The sequence below is a fragment of the Arctopsyche grandis genome, chromosome 11 (genome assembly GCF_051622035.1).
Source record: "Arctopsyche grandis isolate Sample6627 chromosome 11, ASM5162203v2, whole genome shotgun sequence".
Lineage (NCBI taxonomy): Eukaryota > Metazoa > Arthropoda > Insecta > Trichoptera > Hydropsychidae > Arctopsyche > Arctopsyche grandis.
The window spans coordinates 20,768,643-20,790,879 of NC_135365.1; the positions used below are offsets into that span (position 1 = coordinate 20,768,643).

The 22,237-nt window shown below is 33.8% G+C and overlaps 1 protein-coding gene across 1 annotated transcript in view; it reads left to right on the forward strand.

Moving 5' to 3' along the window:
* Positions 1–21,565, forward strand: part of Scr (homeobox sex combs reduced) — a 58,070-nt gene extending 36,505 nt beyond the window's left edge. Inside the window, exon 2 of the mRNA XM_077440878.1 lies at positions 20,863–21,565. Within this exon, the coding sequence (XP_077297004.1) occupies positions 20,863–21,167 (305 nt within the window). The 3' untranslated portion in view covers positions 21,168–21,565. The remainder of the gene's footprint in view (positions 1–20,862) is intronic.
* Positions 21,566–22,237: the final 672 nt, after the last annotated feature.

The following is a 22,237-nucleotide window of genomic DNA, read 5'->3' on the forward strand; positions in this document are numbered from 1 at the left end:
GAACAGGCTGTTCCTCTTGTATCCTGCCCGTGAACATTAATTAAGGCTGTACGACAAAAACAGAGAGAGTCTCACCGCACGCCACTGATGCTGACAGAGAATTTGTGATTATTTATTATAACGAATGCTGATATATCGGAAATGATATCCGATATATCAGCATTCGTTATTATAATGATAAAGGTGGAGATTATTCCGAATTACTAAAAAAATGAAATGGCCTAAATTCAAGAGTCAACAAAATTCAAATTACTGATTTCATTGCATATTTTTACACCGAAATAGCTCTCGAAACCGTATTTTCCCCCTTGAGCTGCTAAACCTGTCGGATTATTGAACGATTTCGAAAACTTCAAACGTGTCAACAGCAGCTTAATATTCCGCACTGCCCCAATAGATCACGATATAATTCGACCATTGTCACCGTCAATTCCACGAGGTCAACTTGATGAATCGAATAATGTCAAGAATGTATCAAGACATCTAAATAGCGGATTTTGTACCGAGCACACGCCAAATTCAAAACAATAGCGGTAATAAAATCAGCGCACGAGGTAGGCTTGTTTGAGGAGATCCGGCTTATTGTAGGCACCACTTTGGCAGGGGAAAGACTCGAGGTCAATAAGGATGAGTGACGTGAAGAGGTATACGGAGCAAATGAAACAGGACGTCTGTCAAAACACGGGTCGTCAGGGAACACACAGGGATTCGATTTGTGCTCGAGTTAAACGAGTATTTATAGAACGAAATATAAAAAAAATCCTTATAAAAGCGCCCTTACCATTATCAAACTTATATAAGTGCCGGATAAAAGACGAGTCGCAAAAAATGGCGTTGCGCAATTTGCGAGTTCGTTTTCGCAACGAATCGTTGACATATTCAGGTTAACGTATGTACATACATACGGATCTACATACATACGTTTCATTATTGAAATTTTGACGATATCTGAAGAAAGAAAAACCACTTTCACATTCGAGATGTCTCCGTCGATTTTCATCATTTTAATGTTTTATACATATATACGTGTACAATTTAAATATCGATCGTGCGGTTTTAAAGGTGTTAATGTTTGTCGTTTCGCTCTAACGCTCGTTTTTCTCGCATCGCTTCGTCTCGCTCTGGCTATCGTCCAATCGGAACGTTCTCGTTATTGCATTGCAATTTTTAGCCATTGGCGTGCACTTTGCACTCGTTAATTTAAATATTAATTACATTGTAAGTTTGATTTATCTGCGCATTGTTTCTCTGGCGTGTAAATTTTTCGCGTATTTGTTTCAGAATGTTAATAACTTTTCAATAGAATCCGATAACAATATCAAAATAGAAGTTCACATACATGGCATTGCTTGAGAACTTCTCTTTTTTTTAATTGAAGCGGTATAATTGATTCCAAACATTACCATTTCACTTTTTAACAAACATTTTTACCTTTACGATACCATTGTCCATCCAGAACTTAAACTTCAGCAGGTTTTTCTTTAAAATTAATTCAAGTATCAATGGTATTCATTTCTAAACTTTTTCATCGTCGTCATCATCATTCACAGCCATTCGACAGCCACTACTCTATGAAAGCTTCTCCAACACGCTTCCATTCGTCTCTGTTTAAAGCAAATTTCTTCAATCTTCTCCCAAATTTTTTTCTGATTTAATCCACCCATCTCCTTTGTGGTCTTCCTTACACTCTTTTACATCTTCTTGGTTACCATTCGAGCACTTATTTCGTCGATCTATCGTCGGTTCTTCTATACATTTAAATAAATAGCGAATAATGGGAGTATTCAGAATTAGTGAAAACCATTTTTGACACATAATCTTTTTTAACAACTTACAAACAATGAACAAGATTTAGTCCTTAAATATCATTAAAAAATAAAAATTACTATTATTTATGTTTCATGTTGATTCATAATTAAAATACATGTTATATGTTGTCGATTCTCTAGATAAAGCTTTCAACCAATTACATAGCTTCATAATTAAATCAAAAACCGCTTATTTGTTTATTCGTATAAAAACCCAACATTATAAATTATTGGAATAATTCTAAAATTAAGCATATATTTTAATAGTTTAATGGTGATTATGATACGTTTAGATATCATCAAGAATATTTAAAGTAAAAATAATGAAAATAAGAAGTGAGGAGAAAATAAACTACGTCCTTATCTTATCTACATATCGTTTGTTACTATAATGACAGACCATTAAATCGAAGACCTCACACGTACCACTTTCCATGCATTACCACAAAGCAAAATCAACAGACAGTTCAACAATCAAAAATCCTTTATGCAAATTTCCCTTTCAATGTATTCTTCAAAGTCAACCATCTCCGAGGACATTAGAGGCAGCGCCAAAAAAGGATTTCGCAAAGAGACATTTCGCAAGACGAGATTACGACATTGTCCCCTGCACTTTTGTGCGATGGGGGACAGCAATAAATAATGTATGGACGAGCAGAGAGTCGAGCGCGTAAACAATGTGGTCGCATTATGTGGGTTAAGCGATTCCATAAATTACAAACGGTCCCAATCTTTGGCCGGACCGGGCGAGTTTATGCAAACGTGCGTTTGTGCCAAAATTTGCATGCGGAAAATTTCATGGTTGTTGGTCATTCAAGGCTGCGTGCAGCACTTGTCTAGCCTCCATTGCACTTAAAGGGACCACCCCTATTCCGACCCCTTTTATGCTGGCGAGTTGGAAAGTGTCTAAATATCACTGAATGTTGTTTGTGTTTGAAATTATCGCCTGGCGTGAGTGGTAATGTGTTAAAAATTCGCCATGTTAAAATTTCTGCCATTTGAAACAAATTTTCGTATTAATTTATAATATTACACTAGACAATAAGACAGTAGAAGTAGTTGGAAATCTAGAACTAAAGAGATTATTTGAAATTATTAGAAATCCACTGTTACGTAGATGAATGCCACCTCCAACACTCTTCCATTCGTCTCTATACTGGGCAACTCTCGTCCATCTCATCCCACACATTTTTCTAATTTAATCCACCCCCCTCTCGTATAGTCTTTTTTGCACCCTTTAACATTCTATCGGGTACCATTCGACTACTTCTTTCATCCATCTATCACCTCTTGCCATTCTTGTCATACTTCTCACCCACGTATTCCATTTCCTATCTCTCTTCGCTGTGCTAAACATACAGCGTTCCATACTTCTTTGATTGCATTGGACTTTGGGTACCATTTTGACATTCAATGCCGAAGTTTCGCATCCATACTTCATCACTGGCAAAACACATTGATCGAACATCGTTTTCTTCGGGCAAAGTGGCATTTTTTTCCCACCTCATCCCTAACACTTTTCTAATTTCATCCACCCATATCTCCTATGGATTTTCTTATACCCTTTTTCATTCTCCTTTCCTTTTACATGCTTCCTAATTTTATACGACTCTGTATTTTCTCTTTTTTATTACCGGACATGTCAATAATTTGACGTATGTACAAATAGTTTCAAACTACTTCCACTGTCTGATATAATACTACAAATAAGTGTTTCAAATATAAGTATTTTTTTCTTTATATTTTTCCATGATATCATTACGTGTTGCCTCTGAGTGACACATGTGGTATTAAACTTGTACATATGTATGTAAATTTATAGATTATAAATTTGAAATCATATTCAGTGAGTAGGGTGGTTTTGCCAATTTTATGAGGAACTGTTTCAACAATGAAATCAGATAAATTGGCAAATTCTGATAGGAAAAGATTGACTTGCAGTTACAAATATCCAAGTTTGACCAGCAGCACTTCAGAAATACTTCCGAATAAATTATTTTCGATCGAGGTCAACCCAGGGCTTGAACCTGTCGGTGGTTAGCATTAACCATCGAGCTATACTGCTGGCCAATTAACAACCTAATGCATTTTCATAGTCAGTACCTAGTATTTATTTAAAATTCGTGTTATTAAAATCAAAACTAACTAATTCTACCCTTTCAAGTACTGAAATGCACAATTCTAGAACTTACCGTTTATTATATTTAATTAGCACGTAAACGCGAAAAAATATTTAAATAACTATGAACGAGAATAATGGCAGTCAATACCGAGCCATATAAATTCACACATATAGGCGGGCGCTAATAAACCCACAGTAGCGAGGCAATAAATTAAAATATTATCAAATAGTGAAATGGAATAAAAAATAGCGTGGCCATATTTTCGCACTGTTTGTGCACTAAATTTGACCACTATCATACGAATACGTGCGTTCAACTTTGATTTACCGCTTCGACCTTACGAATTCGTTTCTCCTTTTTGCCCCTTAATTTTCAATTAACACGGACGAGCGTTACATTCGAAACCGGCTGTAGACGCGCACAAGCGTACGCTGAGCATTTTTTAATTTAATTTAATCTTCTAACAGGTGAAACTCGGCCGTTTTCAATCCTTGCCCCAGAGGTACATACGTAGATAGGTGCAGTCGCATCTGATAGCGAACAATTGCGAAATTCAATTCTAAAACGACCGTTCGCATTTCCAGTGCCGGCGAGTGACGGAAACGCGCGTGCACAGTAATTTATAATTCTCGAACGTTTCGATACTATCTAACTATCGTGTTTCTTTCGGTATCGAAATAATTTATGTCGCCTTTGAAGTAGATATTGGCCGAAGTTGGTGGACACGCGGCCTTGATTGATCACCTCACAGAAGCCATTATCGTTATCTATTATTTTTGCTGTGAGCGAAAAATATACGAGCACCTGCCCGCGTGCCGTTTTCAAAAACTTCGCAAAAGGTCATAATTGTGTGAAAATTTGCATACAATGTGCGATCTTCTTCTAATTCTTCGTCAGGTGCAAATTTACTATGCATATATAGCGCATGTGTAATTTTTTTTTTTCATTCTATGTTTGAATTCGGATCATAAAGTTAATTTTGACAATTACGACGTCGTTTGTGAAATTTATAACGTGCACAAAGTTTAATTGTGCGTTTTGAAACGTTTATTTGCAATAATAAAAAAATAACAGTGTTGGAAACAAGTTTTGCGATAAATACAAAAGGAAATCGTTTAATACACATATAAATATTGAGCCAAACAAGCTCACCTTCAACGTTTAGCTCTCGTAACGTTTCTTAGTGTATCTTTTTTCATTGTATCGTATTAATTAATTAGCACTTTTCGTACACTAAACGTATTCAAGAATTAAAATTCAACATCGGTACGTTTTAAAATGCAAATTCGTACGAAATTTTCAAACTATTTGTAACATTTGTATCGAATATGTGAATGAACTTTCAATCCTCATAAATATTGGATTTTTTTCAATTTAAATACATGCACTTTAAGCGTTATCTTTCGAACCAATTAGCTCTCGTTTGAGATGGAATTAATTATTGTCAAGTTACATTCGGTCAATGAGCCGTCGAAAAATTATTTATAGACCACTTAAATCCGGCATTCAAATAATTTCGGATCTGTGTTTTCAATCATTGTACGATTGAACGTGAGGGGGGTAGGGAGGGACGTTCAGAAGCAACATGGGTTTCCCATTTGTCTCGGTTTTGTCGCATATTTTGTGTGTCGTTCCCGTTAGTCGTGTGCATACCCCACGGTCCAGGGATATCTCCTGCTTGCATAAGTAATGCGTGCTTTCCAAAATAAATATAAAAAATCTATATGTTATATACAAAAATATTCGATTTGCCCATAAATAACTACGCCGCTGGGAAGATGGAAACCAACGGAGTGAACTAGCAACGATCGACACACTTAACTAATCGGATTAAAATTAATTAATTATATTTTTTAGAGTCAGTATTTTGAATGCCATAACAATGCTCTAATTAATTCAATGTAAAATACACAAAAAAAAAACGCAAAAAAATACATTTATATAAATCGTAAATATATACATAAAAATATGTATGTACATAAACCGTCCTACAAAAAGGTGACAATGAAATAAATTATACATTTGTATCATTATCTTTTCAATCAAAATACTTATTAATAGGTTGTTGAAAATCTGAAAATACTATCTACTTTCGAATAATTAGGGCCGTGGAAAGCAAACCCAAACTTCAGGAGAATAATAATTTTGGACCTTTTTGTCAGGGGGGAGATTTTTTTAGAACAACATATCAACTTATATGAACAACATTATATGTACATATGTTAAATAATTACGAATAAAAAATCATGCGAATAAATTTGAAAGTACATTTGTCATATACCAAATTCAACACTATCTGAATACATACATACATACATATCTTTAAGTTGCACCGCAAGCGAAATTTGTAAATAAGTAAAAAAGTTTTTTATAAAAACAATGTCATTCTAAAATAATATAGATTTTCATTAGTTTTTTCTAACATACATATATTCTTTAAATGATTTTCTCCAGAATCGGGGCCCTTAAAACAGCATGGATTCCAGGGATTAACCCTTTCCTCCCCCTTTCGTCAGCCTTGCCTATAGTTAGCACTTGCCGCACTGTGATGGATAGCGAGTGACCGAGACTTGTATTTTATTTTATTCTCCAAATATACTGAATGCAGGTCTTCATATTTTATGTATTCCTCGTCAAAACCTCTATAATTCGAATTATGTCATTAAAAAATAAAAACATCGATCAACATCAAATAATTATTTTCATGGGAAGCCCCTTGTACACGTCACAGATCCAAGAGAGAGGCGATCATTTGACGTTTAAGGGCGAAATCACACAGCGCGGGATGTGGTATGTGGTACGTCGACAAGTTCTCCTATATTTCTTAAAACCGCTATCGATCACTGTCAAACAAGGATAAATACAAGAATACAATTTTACCGAACACACCCAGGGGGTCTTTTTTTCACGCTGTGTACCGGGCATCGCATGAATGCAATGGGTATCGCACCAAGGGATGCCCATTTTTTTCGCACGTTTAAAAGTATCTAAAAAACAGCATGTACCACGTCCCGCCGTGTGTGATTTCGCCCTAATACATGGAAAAATGATTTTTATCGTTATTATGGCATGCGTCTGCAATGCCATAATAACGCGTGCAATTCCCGTTCCCGTTCCACAGACATTCAATTTTATATATAGTTATGGATATATTTGCTGACGTGGGACATCCGCTGTATGTTTGTGGTACAGCCCTGAATGGTCAGTACATTCGAGTGCGAGGTAGGCGTGGCACGATTATTGTCACACTCGGGGTATGATGCGTTGAAGGCCGGGTAGCTTTACTTTCGCGTCAGTTAAATCACAATTATGAATATTATTAAGAAGTTTTTATTCACAGTAATCTTCCCGGACATGCATACAACAAATCCTGAAAGTTACATCGTAATCGGCTCAGTGGTTTGGGAGCCTATTCGAGACACACACACAGACATTCAATTATATATATATATATATATATATATATATATATATATATATATATATATATATATATATATATATATATATATATATATATATATATATATATATAGATTACAATAAATAACCTCGCAAATTTTGCATTATTTTAACTTAAAATATACATTTTTCAACTGGACGCTTTGCGTCCATCACAGTAGCTAGCGGATTTTTTAGCACAGTAAGGGCCGGGCCGCACCGTGCAACTTTGTCGGCTGACTAGTTGCGCGACACGAAATAATGTATGGAAATGTGTGCGACAAACAAGTTGACGGGTGTGGCATGTCCCATCTACCTGCATGCATTGATCTGGTCGCCCTCAACTAAGTCGCTCGCAAGTCGCACGGTGCGGCCCGGCCCTAAGGCAAGTGTTACAAGTAACACACAATTTCAATGTGATATTTAATTCCACATGTATTATACATGCGTTCTATCAACTACCGTATAACAAACTAATCAATGCTCAAACCTCCAGTTCATGTTCAAACAAATCAAATCAACAAAATTCTAACATACACCAAAATAATAAAATTTCCAAAGCCGTTCCCAGCCGTGTCTCGATCGAGTCTAGCATCCTTCTAGCGCGTTATTTATAAGGTTAATTTTGTTTTAAGTCACCTGACTTATGAGATAATTTATGGCCATTCCTTGGCGATTCCGAATCGAGATTATATCGCTGGCGATCGGACGGGAAGCGCCCGGCTGCTGGGCCCCCCTCGATCGCTTCCAATTGCGCAAATCACATAATATATAATGCGTTCGCAACCGCTTGTCAATCGGCGCGGTCCCGTTTATTTATTGCACTCCTCGCCAGTTTAATATTTACTTTTCGCGTAATTTATTTCGCGAACGAACTCGAGTAGCTACTTTAGATAATCGCTAAATTAGATTACGCTCATTGTAAACTACATATTTCAAGTGTTGTCCGCGTGTCAAAACACGTATCATCACGCCTACGCTCCGATCGTCTCACTGAGAGTATTGCTTACGACACCGTAACCACCGCCGATTTGTATTATATATTCATAGGTCAGTGGCTAATTGTGTACGCTCAGATGTTCTCAAACGTCTCCGGAAATCGTATAATTTTTCCCAGCTTAAGTATGAAACAACTTTATTTATCTATTCCAATTTTGAATAATATACATAGACTGAAATATAATATTTAAAGCCTCCATTTTTTGTACGTATCTAACTACATCATTCAAATTAATTTTTATTTTACCAAAAGAAATAGCCAACATTTTTTACATCGTTTCACTTTATAACAGATTTATTTATGAGATTAGATTAAATTACTAATATGAATTGGGAAAATTGCATCCGAATCTACCTGCTATACCTATTCATCAATACTTATTTTAACGGATATCTAAACTAGGCCCATCATGTATACATATATGGGTTTGGATGGTCCATAATCATCACCATCATCATTTACAGCCATTCGCCATCCACTACAGAATGAATGTCTCTCCAAACACACTTCAATTCGTCTGTTTTTTAGGCAACTCTTTTTCATCCACCCATCTTCTCTTTGGCCTTTTATTGCATCCTTTTACATTCTCTCGAGTACTATTCGAGCACTTCTTTAGTATGTCCATCTTCGTTCTTTTAGCTGCGTGCCTCACACATTTCCCATTCAATCTCTCTACTCTCTCCTTTCGCAATCTCTAATCAACTACCCTTTTCATACTTTTCACCCTCGAATTTCGTTTTCTATCTCTCCTCAGCGTGACTTTATGCGGTATTCTAATATTCAATGATTAAGTCTCGCATTCATACGACATCACTAGCAAGTTACATTGATTTTTTCAAGCAAAGTGGCATTTTAGGTTTGAAAACGGTATTCATTTTAGAATTCACATTAGGTTTATTTAATCTTATATCAAATTGTAAATTATTGCAATTTTTTTTATATTTAGTGGAGCCTAAAATTTGAGAGAAAAATGTAGATTACGGATTCTATACTTATCTGATCTGATACAATAGATAGATACATATGTATGTACATAGTTTGACTGAAATCATATTAGATCTATAGCATTAGAATAAATATTATATATATTTTTATAACCCAATCAGAGCTTATGCGAAAATGTTTAACAAACTTTTATCATGACGTCATATGACTAATCAATCAATCATCATTAAGAACAACCCATAGACGCCCACTATTAAATGAAAGCACGTCTTCAATCTTTGAACGAATCATTTCTGCAACAATAATAGAATGTAGAATGCCTTCAACAAACTTCTTTTATCATATCGACTTAATTCTCCCCTTTCCATTCTACATATATTTACAATATTATATTCAATTATATAATTATTTTTAATTACACATGTGTGAAACGTATCGAAATTGAACACGTGAGAAAGCGACAAGTTAAACTCAACTCTAATAATAATAAAAAAAAAACTAGTAAATTATGTACATATCAAACAGCTGCTGATTCGCATATTGCGAACGACATGGTATATGCGGGTTAATCACATCCATCCATTTTTTTAACATCATAAATTATCCATCGCTCATTGAGCAATCAAATCCGGAATATATTATTCCATAAATAATAATATAATTATTTAATATTTACATCTAATTAATATTTACAAGTCCCGTGTCAAGGGGACATGTGCGCGCGCGCGCCTTTCGGTAAAACCAGTTTTGTCCATCTTCTGTCCATTGTTCTGGTAATTTATCCACTGGCATATTATCATATCAGCGTTTCCGGTTTGTGTATTTGTACGCACGTAATGAGATATGTACGTTGGTTATCTTCGACACTGATTTTTACACACTAGACTTGCGTATGATTCATATGCCTGCTTATAAAGTAGCACGCATTTAATAGACGCAGTTTTAATGGCTATTTTGATGCAGCCAGTGGTGAGCAACCACGTTAATTTCACCATCAAAATCTATGCTTATTATTTCCGGGAAAAGTCTTTGTATCGAGTGATTCATGTAAATTTCCCCGCTCTCTTGAACAAAACATCCTTTCTATACTGAAGCTCTATTTTTGGACTACACTATCGCAGAATTTTCAAGGTTTCATACAAGGAATTGGCGTATAAAGCACTTTACAAACCAGAAGATTTTGTTTGGATTATTACATTTGTATTACAAGTATTTTGAAAAAAAATTTGACTCGAATTGATATTACTTTTGAACACCATCTTGATCGAAATTATTAATCATTTGTTAATCAACAACAAAAAGACTCTTGATTACATTTACAATCATAGAATTAGATTTTTTAATAAAATTTTGCATATTTTATTCAATTTTCCCGCTAAATTCCATATAAATGATAAGCACAGATTGATTCTCCCAAACATTTTTCATCTTTTTTATTAGCATAAAGAAGCTTTAGAGATCCTTACATATACATATACTGTCACTTTCTATTGGTTGATTGTATTTTTAAACCGTTGATTATGATGATGAATATTCTGTCAACATCCTAACCATTATTTATTTTTATGTAAAGTTCTGAATAAAAGACATTCTTTAACACTGAATACTTATATTATATTTAAAAAAATACATTTTTGATCATAATGAATATATTCGAAGAACACTTTAATATTGGAACGATGAACTTGAGCGATGCGTAAATCTGTTTATAATTCACTGCACTGATTGACTTGGAGATTACGACTTTCTCGATGAGTTGGATGTTAAGATTATTAAGAGCATATGGTCATACTGGTTGAAACGATATTGTGACTCTTTCAATGAGTCTAGTGTTGTGACTGACTGTCGCATTTAATGGTGCGGTTTATGTATATGTATATAGTCGATTCTTATTCGATCCTACATACATACATATATATGTACATATATGATGATAAATCTATTAACTTTTATACATAAATTTCCTCTAGAAAACAATATAGTATGTACGCAAAGGTACTAGTAGGCTATCATTTCATAGAACTTTCAGTCTGTCATTGGATGAGGAAGCAACGCTCTATTCCAAGTACATGCATACATACATCATTTTAAAAAGGCAGATTAGAAGCACTACTGTTCCGCCTTCATCTGATCTATGTACATATGTAAAATTTATTATATATAATCCTCGATTTTCATTAGATACGGTCAAAGTCAACGATATGCTCGGCTGGCGGTCCTATTTCCCGGACTTGAATGGTGGTTATGTTAGTCGTTTTTTCTTTCGTAAAAATATTTTCGTGATCATATAGTACGTATCTGCATGTGCCGGTACGTCATTCACTCGAATAGGAATGCCATTATGATTCACCATGTGAATAATAAATAAATAAAACAAGAAAACACCGAGAGTGGGTACTGAGAGGCTGTAGGTATCCGCGCTCGCGTTTCGACACACACACAATGGTCAGTTGGAACTTTCAAAGTCAAAACTTCAACCGCGTACGAATCGACGATGCTGACGATGATTGATGACCTTCGCTAATGACAAATTTACAAAACAAAATACAATGGACACACGATCCGAGCGTTGTACGACATTTTCAAGTCGGAGCACTAAATGTTGGATTCGACCGAGGGCAGGTCATGTTTGAAGCCCTTCACCATTAACCCATTATATATTAACTAATCAATCGTACTGCTCTACTTTCATGCTGAAATTATAACCGTTGAAATATAACACGTTCCAACACAAAACTGATCGAAAGGATTAAAAGAACAATTCAGACTGAAATGCGTGGCCATTTGTACACATTTGTACTGTATGTATAGTATTTACATATAATTAATCTACATTCGATATAAAGTTAAAGATATATGTTTGTCCATTATACAAATCTACGGTTTTTTTTTCAATTTAAAACTGCAAATCTCATGTTACTCTAACTTAGAACGAAGCCCAAAAAATTCATTTTTTCGTTTAATACAACTTTCAATTCTATTTACTTTATTCAAATTGAGATATTTAATGGACTACAAATAATAATGCTCAAAGAAGTATGGAATTATATATGCTGGTCATAATTAGGAGAGATAAACGTAACACGTGGTTGAGAAGTATGACAAGAGTATTGATATAGTAGAGAGAGTGGAGAGATTGAAATGGCAATGAGAGGTTATGTAGCTAGAAGAATGGACGAAAAATGGACAAAATAAATGCTCAAATGGTACCCAAGAGAATGCTAAGAGTTTAAAGGAAGGCTGCAAAGAAGATAAGTAGATGAAATTAGAAAATATGTAGGATGAGATGGATGAGAGGTATGCAAAACAGACGAATTGAAGCGTATTGAAGAGGTTTTCATCCAGCTCTGGATAGTGAATGGGTATGAATGTTGATGATGAAACGATAATACTTAAAAATTCAAATATTATATTATCGATATACCCATCTGATTTTATGGCTTAAAACTTCTACTGAAATAGGATTACCATATCAAAAGATTTCAACGACTAGCAATTTTTATACATATCTATGTGCACTCAGCGAACTTCGATTGGTATAGATTTATCCATGTTTGATGAAAATTGCAAATTTCTAATCCATCAGATGACAAAAAAATAAGGCATAGATACATATCCAAAGCGTGGCCAACACTTATGTACGTACATAAACAAAAATAACAACATTCGAAACATTCCCATGGAGATAGTGTGCGGTATATTTACAAGTATGTAACGTAATGGGAATTCTTCGCTGTTTAAGAGTATTACAAGACAACAATATAATATGGCACGATTCGTAGCCATTATACAATTCACGGCATCTATCAATTTCTGACCTTATTCCGCTGGGAGTCATGCTGTTACGAGAACGCCATACTGTGTGCACCAGGGGTAACTAAATTACTCGCGACCGTGGGTCGCAATATTAATTACATCGTATATAAATTTAATGGCGCGACATCCCATGAAACAATGGAGCTCTCGCCCTCTGTCTCTCTCTCCTCCCCCGTGCCAGCGTCGAAAAATATCCCTGTATGGAGATAAATCGAGTTTATTGTTTGCTTTGTGCGGTTAACTTGCCACCACGTGGATGACCGTACATCATTGCTAATGGTCCTTGACACGTCTTCGATCGGAGATTAGTGTCTTTGCAATGGTAAATGGACATCTGAGCTATGTATCTCGGTGGTATGTGGTATTACATGAACTGAAAACTATTAGTAGATACATATGTATGTATGTGTTTCAAATTGGAAGAGAGTTTCATTAAAATTTTTGCGGTTTTGCAATATAAAGATTGCCATTTTTTTAATTATTACAAATGTATTCGTATGATATGTGTATATGTGTATTTACCTATTGGATCCATAGATTTATTATGTAGAAGAATTTGCTTCAGATTTATGTAAATAGAACTCGGATTATCCTATTGATGCACTTTATCAATTAGAACACGTGATTTTGAACATATTATTTTAGAATACGAAACAAACAACCGAGTAAATTGAAACAGTATTGTACATATGTATGTTGCTTTTTAATCTGCATTGGAATGGTTTATTCATGTAGATTTTTTTATACTATTTTTTTCTAAAAAATGAAGATGATTTATTACCAGAAAGATAATACGATTTTTTCGAACTAAATTTCTGATATTTTTAATGACACTTGTATTTAATCTGAATAGCTTTCAATTCACAGCATAATTGTTTTTAAAAAAAATACTATCCCATGCCTTACGCTTATTCCATACTTACGAAAATTCTTAGTACGAGATATAACTAATAATCGCATTAATTACTAAATATTGCACTAAAATTTTAAGCTTGTATGTATATAATAGCATTGACAATAAATATGCATTGAATTGCCACACATTAAATAATGACAAATTTAACATTTGAATTTTGAAATTTGAAAGCCTAATCGAAAATTTTACGATATGAGCCGTTATAATTAAAAGTGGCATAAGTCCATTCTTCTTCATTTTGATAAATATTTCGCAAAACATAAATATACATAATGTTTTTTGTTTTAGAATATTTAAAAAATACTTGTGGCTTGTAATACGTTTATTCGGCTTTTCTGATATTCTGGACATATCGAATTAAAATAAGTGATAACAATTTATGAATTAAGTCAAACAGAAATAGTATTTTTGGATCTGAAAATTTGACTTTCAAATATAACGGCTCATATATACAATGTACAACTACCTAAGAAATCGAACATTGATATTGAAATTGGTTCATATTTTCTGTTATACGAAAATTTTCAATAATAAATTGATTACATAATTATAACAGAACCTTTACTCTAAATATAATAAAACACCATATAACCCTACTACGTATACTTATATAGGAATTGTAGAGTGAAAAATCGCCGGTGTGGCACATCTGATACTAGCACTGGTGGAATTCGTGGCGGTCCGTGCCGGTGCACGATCGGCCACCAGATAGTTGACAAATCCTTTTGTAAAATCGTCTAAATGTTAAATGTATCAATTTTTTACTGGTGACAGCCTCCAGATGATATGAGAGATCTCCCAGGTCGAACGCCAAACGCGCTCCAAACGAAGAATGTGGAACGACGCGCTGCGAAGGTGAATGTCATCGGTATGCAGATCGGTGAATGCAACTCCACCGTATATACATATTTTTATATATATATGTACATATATATAAATTACATACCCCCCCGTCGCTGATTATCTAAGACGTGTATTAATCGTCGTGCGTTGTGTGGAAAAAAATTGGCAAATGTGCCGTTTCCGTTTGCAAAACGGACCGAGTGCTGTTTGTAATCGAACGGCAACGGATTCACCTGGCCGTATTTGTATGGACAACGGTTAAATCTTGCTAAACTAGCTTCTAAGCGAAAGGTCAATGCTTCAATGTGTTTGATTAAAAGTCGGAGGGCTGGAGGCCTCATGTGAGAGCCTCGATTCTAACATGCAACTTGAAATGTACGATTCTTTAAGTACTCATATGTATTCCCTTCCGTAGTATTGGAATAGAGTTTGATGGTAAAATGCATATGTATCGGTCGAATTGTCAGGAATCAAAATATTAAGTAAATATTCAAAAAGCATTAGCATATGATTTGGTAAGCGAAGGTCTGCAAATTAACTTGGTCGTATGTAAAAGTGACGGATACCTACAAATATCGGTAGATTATCTTGGAAATGTTTGATTTAATCTAAAATAAGCTGTTGGCCTAACATAAAGCTTCTATTTTATGAAATGATTCATTTATAATAATTAGTAATATTATAATGCATATTTTGTTGTTCAAGATGTGGCCGCTTTTGCTTCAGTATTAAATTGGCAATTGACAGTGAAAAACGTATATATATATGCTTATTGGTCGTAAAAATAATTCCTGTAAGTACATGTTTATATATTATGATCATACTTAGACATAAAAGCATGAAATGAATCTCATGAACAACGTTTGGTAACGGATTTACATTTAAAAGCAACAGGGTTGATGGCCTGATATGAAAACCTTGACTTTAGAATGCCTTTCACGCCTTAATATACATATAATATATAGTACAATTAAAACAATTTCTTAAAAGAAATTAAACCAATTTTTTTGAGCTTTGAGATAGTATCAAACATTATACATAGATATGTATTTTTTCATACAAATTTATGAAACTTCCCTGTCTCACATTGACTTTTAAATAATAATTAAATGGGTTATGGTTATAAATAGTTAAATGGGTTTATACCTGTTTAAATAATTAAAAAATAATTCTTAATCTGTATAGCAGTCGTCGTGTTGGATCAATCTGTTAGACGAATGTGCATGACTGATTGAATAAAATAAAATACAATACAATAAAAATACAAAATCTAATATTAATATTTATTATTGTAAAAACTTTACCAATATATAGAAATTTTAAAAATCAATTAAGAGTGATGTTCAAGTTTGTAAATTATCTTACGTGAAGCTAATAAATACATCAACATCAAAAAATGTTGGGAAATTCTTTCAAAACATTCTAGAACAATAGGCATAGATACTATAGTATTATATAGTATTTAAAAATAGTCCTCAATTTAAAAAAAAAAACAAACACAAATCAACACACAAGCTCCACTTAATAAATGGAAAAGCTTTCACATATTATATAAAAGATATAAAGATTGCAAATAAAATATACAAAACAATAAAAATTCCTTCAAAATAAATACAATCTGATTCCACACATTTTCAAAAAAAAATATAACCTCATAAATAAACTGCGATATGAACCCGATCGAAAGCGGACTTTGTCCACTTTCACACCGCCACAAAACAGTCGCAGACATAATTTACGACTCGATTATAATTGGTCGGCTCTTTGAAACCATAGAAATAAACGCTGAAAAAAATCCAACAAAATCACAAAATAACTTAGCGCACCCCAGCGACTTAATTAGCTTGAGCTTTCCACACCGAAAGCTCCAAAGCTCATTGTAAGTATGATACGCCAAAGCGAACATCAAAAAGTACACATAATATAATTTCGCTTCTAAATATACGTACTACTGGAATATTAGCGAATTTATCATATATTATATTACTCACTCAAACCTAATAGACGGGCAATCTTACCAGGCGCCTCTCGGAATATATTTTTCGACGATATAAATCTGGTTCGTAATCCACGTCAGCATGTTGGTTGTAACCGGGATGACACCAATAAATTCGTCGTAGATGTCATCTGACTACCGTTCGACCATTTAGTAATTCGCACATTGCTGTTGTTGGTCGCGTAAATCAAACACCTCTGTGAGTCGCGTCTTCAACTCGACTCGTGCGCTATATAAATATCGCGTTCGTTTTATTTGGGCTGTAAATTATTCGTGAATTCGGTCGAAGTTGCAATGAAAGTCTATTGCCAATTAGTGGTGGAAGATTTGGAGTATGTTGTAGACGAAAAAAAACTTGATGTATATATATTAATAAATGCATAATGTGACGGCCTGTGTGATGGAGTTGCGTTTATGGTGAGGCAAAGTGTAGGCGCTTGAGATGACGTTCGAATTATAGCTGTTGAATTCAAAATATCATCATATATTCATTTGCGTGACATCTTGAGATGTTCAATTTTAATATTTAATAATAATAATAGAATAATTCATTATGGTGTAATCGTAGTGTTCGATATTTTTCCTAGTTGTACGCTCACAAAAGTTTATACAAGTACATATATGTATAAGATTTATTTTATTTTAAATTATTTATTATGTGTTTAAAAAAATTTACTTCAGTATGTTGTGATGACTCATATTCATACATTTTAGCAAGTTTCAATTATGGACCAAAATATGGTTTAAAATAGTCTTGGAATTATGAAAAGCATTATAATAATATGTATGTATGTATTTCATTTCAATTTATTGAAAGGAATGTATGTATATATGTATGTATATTATAAAAAATATATTATAATTTAAATACGGTTATAATTGTTATATGCATATTTATTTTGCCGATAGTTTGATCTTTGTTAATATAAAATAATTATGAAAGTTGATTGTTCGAAAGCGTACATTTTTTAAGCGTATTTGAAAATATTGGATTGAACTTTTTCAATTTGATTATTTTCATTCGTTAATTACAGAATCACTTGTATCGATCTAAGAGACGTATTTGTCGATGTATAATTTGTCAAGTGTAATTGTTTCACAATTTTAAAGCTGACAAAATAAACGTCAAAGATCAAAGTTCGCGTCTACGTCGCAAATTACACACGTTTTCAAGCTAATAAGTATAAGATAATATTTATTTAATAGAAAAACTTTCGCCTAAAAAATGCGTTATTTGATGTATCACCTGACAGATGTTTTCCGACGTTGTTTACTCGGCTGAAATTACGAGATAAATCATATTTTTCATATAAAAATGTGAACGAACGCCTATAAAATAAATCGTGCGACAGTTACAAATTCGCTCCTTTTGATTTCCATAGTTTCGAAACGCCGGATACTAATTCTCGACTCCGGATTAACTTTATATTTTAAAATAAGAAATGCCGATGATGTATATCTCTTCATATGTAATACGAATTATTTCTTTCAATTTAATTCCCTTTGACTTTTCCATATAAATTATATCGTCTGTGTGTGTGTGTTTGTGCTCGCAGGGCTGTTGTCTTCTTATTCATCATCATCGTCTTCGTCACGACATTTCTTGGTGTTTTGTCGTCGTTTTTAGAAGACGCTGGCCGTCGTCCAACTTCCAGCTACTCTTTTTTCCTAATCATCCGATTAACGCAACGTAACACTTCTGATACACATCGTATCCATTCTATAAATTGTAGTACGGAGACGCAAAAAAATCACGTGCTGTTTTTGCCCGTCGAAACCCTGACACGACTACTACATTTTGCTCTTCATGAAGCAATTGTTTTTGTTCACAGAAAATTGGATGAGAATTGTTATACTAGAAGCAATCGATTTCATATAAATAATTAAATATCAATGTAAATCTACATTATATATGTATATACAAGAAATATTTTGATTAAAAATAATCATTTGAAAAAACATCCACTATACATCACCGTTTTTGCTAGTTATCATGTATGGATGTGAAACTTAGAAATTGAACGAAAAAATGTTACACAAATTACTATGCACTCAAATAAGTATGGAACGATGTATGTTGGTCATAACGAGAAGGGATAGGAAACGAAATATGAGAATGAAAATTTTAAGAAGGGTAGTTGATATATGTACATAGTAGTGAGAGTGAAGAGATTGAAATGGCAACGGGCGAGTCACGCAGCTAGAAGAGTGGACCTAAGAAGTTCTAGAATGATACCCGAGAGAATTTAAAAGGGTGAAAGGAAGATGGGTGAATGAAATTAGAAAAATTTGTAGGATGAGATGGATGAGAGTTGCGCAAAACAAAAACGAATGGAAGCATGTCGAAGAGTGGATAGTTAATGTCTGTAAATGATGATAAATTTTATTTTATTTTATTTATACAGGTATGTATACACCCATTTTTATTTCCACGACATCTATTGTCAACATTGTACATAATTATTATTAAAGGCCAATTACAAACATCGACCATTAAAAAATACAATCATCATAGAGACATCTATGGACGAATTTTTACAGCATTTTAAATTTCAACAAATTATGAGATGCTGTACGCTCAAATTTTTGAGCGTAGATTTCCAATTTGTTAGAACCGTTTCCAATGAAATCAGATAAATTGGCAAACTTTGAAAGAAAACACATCCAAGGTCTGGTCAGCAACAAAGTCGGGGATAGAACCCGTAACCACCCAATTGAAAGCAACACTCGTTAACCACTGATCTATGTTGCTGGTTAGGTTATGGTGGGTTAGGTTATATTTATTTATTTTGCCATGGTGAAAGTAAAGAGTAGTTTCAAGTCGTCACTATGGTACAAAAAAAGTATACAATAAGATGAAAAGAAAATAAAATATACTAATATGTATAACTTGATACTAAAATCTAAATTTAACAGTATTGTATATTGTATTTAAATAACCATCAAATTATTCAATTAGGTCAAGTCAAACTAGAATTAAGTGAAATTGTATTCAAAATAAATAGACAGTATGAAAAATTGAACCTAATGCTATATGTTTGTATGTATGTAGGTATATAGCAATACTTTATGGTATTTTATAATAAAATTATATAATACATACATTAATATCGCGTATTTTATAAATCAAGACATAAATTGATACGCATTAACTTCGGCTACTACATCAAAGCAATATAATACGAGAACGTTTCATACAAAGTTAATTAAGTGAGACGATCGTCGGTTCGTATCCTTTACGTAGAACATGTGGTAATGTGATTATGCCCTGTTTGAAATGTGATGAGTTTTAAGGTACATGCATTTGACCTACCAAATGATCATTACAGCTTGCATTTGATCTAAAAAGTTCATTCAAAAGTGACCCAACAACGAACAAATCTGATATTTATATACATATTAACCAACAGCGTGGTCTAGTGGCGAGTATTAAATTATTTCGTGCTTGATGTCACGGGTTCGATTCCCACTAAGAGTCTCGTTGTTGGCCAGACCTTGGTTTGTCGAGGTTGATCATTTTTTATCTGAATTTGTCAATTTTTCATTGAAACGGTTCCTATAAAATTGGCTTTTCCTTCCCAATTTTCTGTTGCAACCTTGAGTTATTGTTATATCTCAGTTTTCGCCAGATTTCTCACCATAGATGTCTCTGTGGTTGTTTATCGAATGTAAAAATTCGTATTGTTACATGAAAAATGTTATTAATCGTATTTATACAATGTTTGTAACATCTGATCATAGATGTCAAGTATTGTTTCGATTTACATGTATGTAATAATTATGTATTTAGAAGTCTCGTTAACTATGAGTTTTCAATGTATTGTAATAAATTAACCATATTGACGACCTGGAGCTAATCTGTAATGTCACTATGGCGAAATTGTAAGAAATAAATATGTCAATATGTATGAAGATGGATTTGGGATGTGTTCAGTTTTGTTCAGTTTTTTATGGAAAATTTTGATTATTTTCAGGTACTGTGAATGCCAATGGAGAGACGAAGCGACAGAGGACCTCTTACACCCGCTACCAGACCCTGGAGCTGGAGAAGGAGTTCCATTTCAACCGCTACCTGACGAGGAGGAGGCGCATAGAGATAGCGCACGCGCTCTGCCTCACCGAGCGCCAGATCAAGATCTGGTTCCAGAACAGGAGGATGAAGTGGAAGAAGGAGCACAAGATGGCGTCGATGAACATCGTGCCATACCACATGAACCCGTATGGCCACCCATACCAATTCGACCTGCATCCCAGCCAGTTCGCCCACCTGTCCGCATAGGATCAGTGGAATTTTTCGAATAGTGGATAACAGATTTATTAAGTCCCGTTCCGGTGGTGAGTGACGTCACACGGCGCCATTCCTCGTCCATCATCTCGGCCAACATCGAGCCTGCAACACGTGGCTCGACGTTGGCACACGTGGCACGGTGTGACACGTGGCACGCGCCGTCGGAAACCCGTCGAACGAATGAAAACCAAACCGGAAGCGATCCATTTGATTTTCAAGCGTTCGACGGGACTGGATCTGTTATCCGCTGTCCGAAAAATTTAACCACAAATATATAATAGATATAGGTATTAAAGAAAAACCCCTAGTGAAACTATGTGACGCAAAAAAGACACCTTATGAAAAAAAAGTTCAGTGAAATTATGATTTTTTTGAAAGATTTCTTGTGATTTTTCGTGTAACCACCCCCTTCTGATTGTATATTTTATATAGAATTATCTAGTTAATGAAGAAAATATTTCAATGTAAATTATTATTATTATTAATTTAATCGATCGATTGGTGATGATGACGATGATGATGATGATGATATCCGTTCTATTCGAGAATAGCCTGTATTTAAATTATGTATTATTACTACACTATGGATCTTTGTAATTATGTAAGTGTTAATTGTATGTGTATTTTGATTAATTATTGTTCCAAAGTTTAATAATGAAAAAAAAAATGAAAATTGCAAATCATGTGAGTGTTCGAAAGTGATCATAGTGATAAAGAGAATATTGATATATGTATTTGGAAAATTAAAAAGAAGAATGTCGTGACTTAAATTCATTTGGTTGAAAATTCTTCCCTTTTCTGCGATGTATATTTCAATTCGTTTTAATTATTTTTAAAGTTTTATTACAAAATTCTACACTTTGGTATTGATTCCGCAATCGTGTCATTTTAATTTTCAATTGATTCTTAATTATTAATAATTTTTTCATTGACAAAATAATTGTTAAGATATATTTAATGTATATCTTATATAATATTTAAATTTGTTCGACTATTTTTTTCTATATTGACGCAAATTCGGAATAATACAGGGAATGAAATCGATATGTTGAAAATTTTTA